The sequence below is a fragment of the Aplysia californica genome, unplaced genomic scaffold (assembly GCF_000002075.1).
Source record: "Aplysia californica isolate F4 #8 unplaced genomic scaffold, AplCal3.0 scaffold00053, whole genome shotgun sequence".
Lineage (NCBI taxonomy): Eukaryota > Metazoa > Mollusca > Gastropoda > Aplysiida > Aplysiidae > Aplysia > Aplysia californica.
Window position 1 is genome coordinate 1,582,728 of NW_004797323.1, and position 9,928 is coordinate 1,592,655.

Sequence of the window (9,928 nt, forward strand, 5' to 3'; positions counted from 1 at the left end):
GGGGGGAAGCATTTGCAGTTGTCGACTATCAAACACGGAAACATAGAGGTAGTGTGAGTAAAGACGATGGAAGGATACTTTACTCAGCTGAAATTAAAATGACAAGTGAGATCTCCAAAAGTTTTATCTTTTAAAAATGTTGGTGCTTTTGTACGCTCCCATCGGCACAAATTAGATCATTTAGATGGTGGGTCTCGACTCTGCCTGTCAGGGCCAATACTGACTGAAACGGATACAACGTCCCAGCAGAAATATCGAATTACTCGAAAAAAAAATTCTCCTCACACGTAAATCGAACTCGGGTCATCTGCGTGCGACGGCGAAGCGCCTTATCGCTACACCATATCGCCGGTGCGAAAGCTCAGTTACAGACAAGGAGAACATTAGGTTTGAAGTTGTTTCGGTTGGTGTTTAAGTCATTTCAAGGCGCAAATGGTTTGTTTGGAAGACGTCCCTTGTAAAGAAGCTTTTCTGGACTTAAAAAGATCCAAGGGGACGAACTATTTCCTGAAAAGGCACTCCCAGATCTACTCAACTCTAGAAATAAAAACATTCACGACCTAGTTGTCGCAGTACTCACCCGGTGAATATACACTGTTTAAGACAACGATACAGTATTCTGAGAATAGGCGTGTAAAAGAGGCAAGTAGGATGTCACATGAGGACTCTGACACCACCATTGAAGAGGAAGTGTCCACGTGAAAAGTGAGACTAAGAACACGATGGTCCAGGCAGTACCAGAGTGGCAGGGTAATAAGAACACATATCTCCTCCCCAGGGAAGACTTATGGTGACCAGCACTGACAATAGAGTAACTTTGTTCAAGAAATGCAAGGTACAATTTTCTCAGCATGTCATCCCTTCCCCCTCCCTCAAACTCTAAATTAACCCTTTTTTAGGGTACCCCGACTGCATTACAAAAGAAGAAGAGGGAAAACAGCAGAATATCGAAAGAGTCTCACCCACGACGTCCCGAGGTCACCGAGAGGTCACCAGACACACGTAGATTGGCTTGATCTACCAACGCCGCGGCAGCTTCATGCTCGGTCACCCTGGCAACAGTTTCACCGGTGTTCCGAGCCACTATAATAGAAGTGACGTACTGCACGTTGGTAGCCGTCTGTGTGACGTCACGACGACCCACCACTGGTGCGGTCAGTGATGGGGTGGTGTCATCCAAGCTACAGCGCAGGGTGGTAGAGCGAGTCAAGTTTGTTTGCACCACTTCAGAGGAGGCGTTCAAGACAATGATTGAACCTAAAAGTTTTGTAAATGAAACGTATTTATTAAGTTTAGTGGACAGGACTTCTGTGTGGTGGTTTGGCTTTATACAGAAATCTTAGTCTAGCGGAATGGCTTGGAAGTGCAGGGTGATAAAAAAACAAGAGCTGTACAACTGTTTTCCTAAATATCTCGCACAAAATTAGTACTAGAATGTTCGCAATATGGAACAGATATAATTCGTCAAAAGGAATTTGTTTGACATAGAATTCGCCAAAAATAAAACAACCTATTTTCGAAAATGGAAATGGCTTTTATAAAAACCACCTAAAAATGCAAACTGGACCAATTAAAAAGATCTGTAAGGAAAGTCATGAAATGATTGGGGGTTTTTTCCTTTCCTTTTATTTTCAAAGTTTAATATATCCATCGCTGTAACCTTTAAACAAACCAAGAATGTTTCTCCTACAGCGTTAAAAAATATTTTTTACATTCTGGAATTCAGAGAACCAATTGTCTATATGTCCTCCCTTGGACTCGACACATTTTAACGCGCCGTTCGGAATGTTCAGTGGTGGCCAAACACAAAGATCCACTCAACCATGAATACTCAAAGCCACGCACTGTACACCTTACGGTATGGAGCTGTTTCTAGGGACAATGGGGGGGGGGGGGGTCAGGTTGCCCAAATAGATAGCATTTGTGGAGTTGGTATAACCTGAAAGGTGAATAAGGGCTTTGCCAAGGAACCAAGTGTCATAGAGGAAATGTCCACGCTTTTTAAAAAGGTCAAGGTTTTTGGCTGGTACAGTGGTCCGAATATGGTACTGCCTTCTTTTTGCTTCGCATGGTCATTTCACTGAGGTATTAGAAAACACAGGAAGTGATTTCATTTGAACCCCTGGAAGCAACGTACTCTGGCCAAACATAACAAAACGCATCCTTTGTGCCATGGTCATACACCATAAGGTTATAACTATTCAATTTTCTCAAGCAATATGCTGCGCTGATGTTGGTTTTGGGTGTTGGAAGGAACTCCTCCAGATCAATGACAGCTGCAGCTTGTTTTGGATCCTTTTGGGAAACCCCTTTGTCATTTTCGTTTTAGTTGAACACTTGCTGTTTGGATAGAATTTGTGCATCGTATTTTTCTTGGAGGCTTACTCTTTCCTCATCTAGACACGTTTCATACCTGTTAAAAACGGCACATCTATCCTTTGATCATTGGTGGAAGCTTAAATTGAATTCAGAACGAAAGATATCACTGTAGATCCGTCTAGATGCCCATTGCTTTCCGTCATTCTTTCTTAGCCCTATGTACATGCGATGCATTAGACACAAGCTGAGGTTGCTTTCCAAATATTGTTTTCTTGAGTTACGACAACAACGATAGCTTTCAACCCTGTTGAACGAGTTTATGTGTTGACGTATGGCTTCCGTTTCTTCTTCGTATTCGTTACATCTCCTCCTTTGCTGTCCGCGTCGTTCCTCGCTGGCACAACCTATTTTATTCACAATAAGAAAAGCAGTTTTCACCATCTGCTCCAATATGTGCAACGTACCTAAGGAAAAGGTTTTGCACACTCTGTGAACTTCTTGATTTTCTGAGGTAAAGGTTATGTAAATGAGTACTGCTTCTTCTTTGAGTTGTTCGTGCCCTTTAGGTTATTCACTGTTGTTTCCTTTTTTGTAATGTGGTGGAGTAGGTAGTCCCTCTGACGTGTCAAATCTCCTAATTTTGAAAACTGAGAAAAGGTTTTGTATCTTCCACATTGGGGAAATTTGCTGTGACATTTGAATCTGCGTTCAGGGCCGCATCCCGCTTTTCAACAATGCACAGATCGATATATAAATAAAAAATGAGTACCTTTACTCCTCATGCCTAAAAATTATCATTTGACTAATCAATACAAATCAAGGTATCAAAGTCCTCGCCCATAGTAAGAGGACAATGGACAGTGGCAATCGGTTGTGCTGTGAAAAAGCTGCTTTATCTAGTAGTAGTAGCCTTAGTTTATGAATAAAATCCCAGATCTGTATCGTGGGAGCAAGGTCATAGTAATGTATTGTTTCAACTGAGTTAATTTATTGTTAGCCTAAACTGTATTCTTTTTGTTTCAAGCAGCAATCATACTTTGTTCGAAAGCTTCATGTTGCCTCGGTGTTGTTCTATTCTTAGAATACTTACACGGCTTGTCAGCTGACAGTCATAGTGTGGAACGATAAATTTTCATTCATTCAGGCAAAAGTGCACAACTATCTTATTCAGTATAATATTTTGTAAGTACGGTGCACTGTGAAGGTTGAATTGCGGGGCACAATTATCTCAAGCAAACCTAAAGCCCGACACTCACTAAGCAGTTAAAAGGGTGCGCCCGTCTTGAGATGGTGTCAAGACCAACTGAACGCGATCTCAAGATGATCTCAAGATGATCTCAACACCAAAATCCGGACTGCTCAGTTTAAAATCTCAACAAACCGTGAGATCGCTTGAATTCAGAACGAGCCTGAACATTATCTGTCGGATCGGAAATCGGGGTACTCGACGCTAAAAATAAAAGGGTGCCAAAGTAAAACTTTTGCAAATCTGACTTCAGAATTTTCATCAGCGTCAAATTCTAGTAGGATTTGATACGGAACCCTGCTATCAAACGTTTGATGTAGTAATGTTAATAAATTATTCTTTGCATGAGCCAGCTAGTTTTTTTTCAAAGACAGTATGCGGTTGAATGGTATTGAATGCTGAAGAAAAATCTTCGTATACGAGGGTACTTTTTGTTTTTTTTCCTCAGTATTCATTACAATTTAACCGCATATTGTCATTTAAAAACAATTAAGTCAATTGTTGTCATTATATCGCAGCATGGGTCCTGGAACTTTGGACGGTCAGACCACAATAATTTTTGTTAATCTGAACAACACAAAATCTGACCCAGTCCTGCAAGAACAGACAGATATATAGAAATTCATTTGTACCAACTGCAATCAGGTTACTGAACACGCAGTGCTACAAATAAAACATAGAGAGAGATAGATAGGTAGAGAGAGAGAGAAAGAAAAAAAAGGAGAGAGAGAGAGAGAGAGGGATAGAGAGAGAGAGAAAGAAAAAAAAGGAGAGAGAGAGAGAGAGAGGGATAGAGAGAGAGAGAGAGAAAGAAAAAAAAGGAGAGAGAGAGAGAGAGAGAGAGAGAGAGAGAGAGAGAGAGAGAGAGAGAGAATGTTTACGGAGCGTGTTGTTTCAGCACATGAGACATGTCACATGTATTTTTCTAATGTCATGTCTTGTTGTGCGTGTGTGTGAGTGCACCACATCCACTGTGATTGCAAGGAACTGATAAATAATAATTGCTCTACAGGTTTCTGGAATTATTCTGCCCAAAGCTTACGTGAAATACACATACTGGACTTCAGATCTTCATAAAAATGTTCTGTCAGTCGCAAAATACCTCAAAGATGACGTCAGCCTTTCGTGGGGTGATATTGCCTGTCGCATTTTCGTGTTCTGTTTTTCTATAAGGAGACCTACTATCTGAAGCAATTGATGATATGTGTCCTCGTCCATACGTAAATACTTTGTGTAATCGGCAGAGTACAATGTCAATTCCTTTAAAAGGTGCGTGTGGGTGAATTTCTCCCGCTCAAGAAGCCATTGTTTGCACCATAATTATTTCGCCTTTTTTCTCTAGAGAAACAGATTTCTACTTAAAACTATGCAGGCTGCAGCAGCTTCACTTTGGGTGGGAGCCATTATGATAATCTGCTGGCCTGTGTAGTGTGTGGGCACAAATGAGATCGCTCATGGATCCGATTGTCTTGAGATCATCTTGAGACCATGTTGAGAACATCTCGAGATCATTTTGAGACCGTCTCGAGATCATCTTGAGATCGTCTTGAGATCGGGAACTGCGAAGTGAGTGGCGGACTTAAGATGAGATAGTTTGCCCATTGTAGGACCTCTTCATTCACACCTTGCTTGCACAATCATCTCAAGTCGCGAGTAGAGATACTTGTCAGTTTAAAAAAATCAAGTTTGATGCTTACGGGCTTTTGTCCCATATCTTGAAAAGTTCTTTATAGAAAGGTTCGATATTTCGTGAGAAGATACGCCTTTGGTAAAGATGAAAAAAAAAAAAACGATTTCGGACTTGAGATACTTGTATCTCTCAGGGTCGATGTAGTAAAGTCATTGTTGCAAATATCTCATCTACTGAGTTCTACACCCTGGTGACGTTTAAAGGGGTGCGAACGGTGTTTTTGTGGGGGGTTTTGTAAGTGTTTTACGGCACTCGAAACTGCATAAGGTCATAGGAGCGCGCGGGACACATTCAACTTTTTCAGTTGGTAGTAAATTTTGAATTTTGTCCAGGTGGAGGCCGAAGCCTACTCTTATCGATTTTAGACTGCCAAGGGATATTTAACGAGCGCAACTTGCACACAGGCCCTCCGAGATTTATCGCCCTTGTCTGGGAAGCCTAGATGTAGATCTTGCCTACCAGAAGATCAGGGGCGTGGCTGAAAGACAGCGGTAAGAAGGAGCCAAAGAGTAGCAATAGAAAGGCTGTAGAAAGAGTCAGGAGCCCAGAGGAGCGGGCAAAGAAGGTGAGGGGTTGGGGGCAGAAAGAGGAGACGAAAGCAGACGACAGAACATTGCTGGAGAGCAGGAAAGGAGGTTAAAGGAGACAATTTTAGAGAAGAACATTTTTCGGTAGCTACCCGGATTCGAACCCGGGACCTTTGAATGAGAGGCCAACACCTTAACCTCTAGGCCATGAGATCGTCCTGCGACCGGTGTGTGTTTGACCTGAAGTGGTCGTTTTGTCTAAGAATTTTTAGTTCTGATTTTCTACAGGTCCTAACTGATGGACTGTTTCCACCCTTGACATCAAAGACGACCTTAAGGGCACTTAAACTGTATTTCCGTACCTTGTGCGAAACTTACGAAAAGAGTTGGTAGTGACCAAATGTTCAAAAGAAAAAAGTCTCTGCTCTTTACAAATTTTAACCATGATCTCAGATGACAAAGTAAACTTGAGAAAAACTAACTGCTAACGTCTGTTGGCCTGTTAGACTACTGTAGTTTGCAATATGGCGTAATCGTTGGGATTTTTTGTGGTAGGCCTTACGCAAACTAGCGTGTCATGCTACAAAAATGGGGACAGCTGAAAATGGGCTGTTTTTTACGCGCTATGAAGAGCTAAACTATTCTGTGGATTTATCTACAATGTTTTTGACTTCCAAATGTTGTGTACAAGTTTGAAACACAAAAATTCAGTGTGGAGGAAAATATTGTAAAAAGTTGTATTTTTGTTATTACCATGTACATTGGAAATCTGGAGGTTCAATGATCGGTGTGCAATTTCCTTACGTTAGAAAACAAGACTCTTTTCTTTCTGCATGCACCTATTCTTCAGAGGGTAATATACATAAGGTGACAACACTGGTCTAGATAATGACTCAACGAGGGTTGAACTGAGTCATCAAGACTGCTATATTATGGAGACATCCAAGTACAAATCAATACACTTTTTTGGCACGCTTCTTATAGACAGCTTATCCCTTCCATATTCATACCAACATTATGCTGCCAATGCCAGACCTGGGCTTTAAGTAAAACCAATGAAAGCAATACTATTAATACATGCGAGATGAAATGTCTCTGCAAAATCCTAAACACCCTAATAAGAGATAGACAGAGAAATGAAGATGCAAGAGTTAGAGCAGCTGTTGGCACCGAGTCCTGCTTGCACTTCACAGAAAAGTAAAGACTTAAATGGTTTGGCCATCTGTTACAAATGCCACCAAGTCAGCCAGTCTCAACAGCCTCTAACGCCAAGTACTCAGGCTACAAAGGAAGAGGTTGGCCCAGCCAAAGATGAATAGAGGGAGCTCAGGGAACCCTGAGAAACTACATCTCAATCGAAAGAACTTCAGAGTTGGTTAGCAATAGAAAACGGCATCTCCTCTCAACTCTCAACGGCAACCGGGGATAAAAAAGTAAAAGTGAAGACAGGTTTAAAAGCTTCTTATAGAATTTGGACAGCTTCAGATTTCTTTGCTCTTTTTGTCCAAACCTACTAGCCGGGGTTCACACATTGTTACAATAACGATAAAACAAGAGCAAGGTAAAGAGAATTTGATGTCATTTAGATACCTTAGTCTTAGAGTTGATTCAGATTTAAAAGAATATATATAGGGATACCGATGGTAGAGGAAAAACTCATAAGCTGGTGACTGTTATCAGTTCCTTTGTTCACGTGTCCGCATGATGATGACGAAAAAAAAAAGAAGAAAAAAACAAAAGAAAAGAAGACAGAAAAAGTGTAATAGTGAGGCCTACAAATTTAAACACTTCTGGAGTTGTATAACCTATTTCGCAAGCTCAGTTTGCACTTTTCAAATGAAGTAAGAGGCTGTGGTTATCTCTACGTACTAAACAAAACAAATACAAGTTTCATACCTGATACTGTCACAAGTAAACAGCTGAGGAGAACGGCGGTCCCCAATGACGAGAGTCCACTTCCACTGGTCATCTTGAAAACGTTTGTGTAACTTGACCGGCCAAACACTACAGAACAGACCATTCGCCCATCGCTAAGTTTTCTCACTATTTATGCTTCAGAGAGAAAAAAACAACTTATCTCTTATTACGAAAGTTCTCGAGTTTCGAGACAAAGTGCAAGCCATGCTAAGTTATTTTAAAAAAATATATCTACGTGTTCCTGATTATCTAACAAAAAGCCTGTCGCAGAAACATTTTCAGCCCCCCCCCCCTCTCTCTCTCTCTCTCTCTCTCTCTCTCTTTCTCTCTCTCTCTCTTTCTCTCTCTCTCTCTCTCTCTCTCCCTCTCTCTCTCTCTCTTTCTCTCTCTCTCTCTCTCTCTCTCTCTCTCTCTCTCTCTCTCTCTCTCTCTCTCCCTCTCTCTCTCTACGCTACGTTTGTGGGTGTGTGCATGTGTGAGGTGGGGGAACTGGGGAGGCGGGGGTGTCTGCCTGTGTGTGTGTACGAGTGTGTGTTTGTGCGTGCGTATGTATTTGTGTGTTTGGGTGTGTATATGTGAGTGTGTGCAGTGTGCATATATGTGCACAGGTGTGTGTGTGTGTGTGTGTAAGAGATAAATGGTTTCCTCTTGCCTCTCTCTGCCTCTCGTTCTGGCCTCTTGTTGCTTACAAACGTCCTAGCATCCGCGAGAGAGAGAGAGAGAGAGAGAGACGCATACATAGCCTTCTATTAATACAGTTATAGTGGTCTATATTTTGTATTTGGAGCTGTTGACGTTTTCATCGCTTGCTGTTGGTGTTGCTCTTTTCGCTTCTCTGGCTGTTGTTCTTAAAATATTTTTTTTTGCATGACGCATCATGCCGTAATAATTCACGTTTGAGATGTCGTAGAGACAAGCCATTCTATTTGCCGTGACAAACATCTGTAAAACAATTTGAACCTTTAATAATGAAGTACTGGAAACAAAACAAACCAACAACAAAAACCGTAAGAAAAGAAATGTAGGAACCTGGACACAATGTCTAGACTTTTTTTTCACGAAAGAACGTAAAGTGTTTTGTGCTTATCTCAACTATGAGAATAGTACATTCTGGAATTATCGCCACCTGTCACAACAAAATGTATTGGTTGGAATTGTTCGTCCTTAAAGTAAAAACTGTTTTCGGCAGTGGAGTATTCTCAATGGTCTCGCCTAACTCTATAACACAATACAAATACATACATGTAAACGAACTTCCATTGAATGTGATAGACACCGGTAACACCATGGAATATACTATGTAAAAATCGCTATAAACAGAAAATACAGTTTCCCCAAATACCCCCCCCCCCCTTTTTGTCCTTGACAACATGCTCGGATTTGTAAAAATTGTTTTTCCTTTATTTATTTTTTAAAATTGATTTTTATTGATTTGAAAGGTCAATGGCTCATACATCCACGCATTATGACATGCCTCCGTAAATACATTAATCGGTGCAGGACATCACATAATTTTCATAAATTAGGCACGCACGCATGCTCGGACCAAACAAAATATCGCATCATTGGAGAAAATAATGATGTGAAAAGGGAGTTTGGGGGTGGGGGTTAAGTGAATGTAATAACTCTATATAAGATATGATTACTTTGTTATCCCAGAGGGAAATTGTTCTTGGCTGTACAGGACAGTAAAAACACATTAATTAAATTGTATATTACTCTCATTAACATTCAATATTAAAAGAGGAGTAAAGCTTACAAAATGTACATATCACATGAGATGCATCAGTCAACCACGAGCAGGAATTTAATTACAAGACCTTTAGGTACCGAGATCTGTAAGAGCCTCGTCGCCACTGAGCAACTGATATATCGGATCTAAAGAGACATTTTTAATTTAAATAGGCTGGGGAGGTGTTGGGGGGGGGGGGCAAGGGTGATAGAAAAAGGATAGAGAAAAATAAATAATATTATGTTTTGTTATGAAGAGAGCAGGACCTGAACGTTAGATGGTGCTGTTTCTCATACCAGGTCGTCTCTAAAGCACAGCTATAGATAGTGAGATAGCCCATATATTGTTTTTTTGTAACTACATGTACGCATTTTCAAGATAGAGGCGCATTTTTTATAGTGTGGTGAATATACTGCATTGATATAGAATTTGCCTGGCTTACGTAAACACACACACACACACACACACACACACACACACACACACACACACACACA

The 9,928-nt window shown here is 40.9% G+C and overlaps 1 protein-coding gene across 1 annotated transcript in view; it reads right to left on the reverse strand.

Annotated features, from left to right (window-relative positions):
- LOC101855237 overlaps positions 1-7,845 on the reverse strand; it is a 10,783-nt gene extending 2,938 nt beyond the window's left edge. The window contains exons 1-2 of the mRNA XM_005092810.3: positions 7,679-7,845; positions 963-1,257 (exon numbers count right to left, since the gene is read on the reverse strand). Of these exons, the coding sequence (XP_005092867.1) occupies positions 963-1,257; positions 7,679-7,802 (419 nt within the window). The 5' untranslated portion in view covers positions 7,803-7,845. The remainder of the gene's footprint in view (positions 1-962; positions 1,258-7,678) is intronic.
- Positions 7,846-9,928: the final 2,083 nt, after the last annotated feature.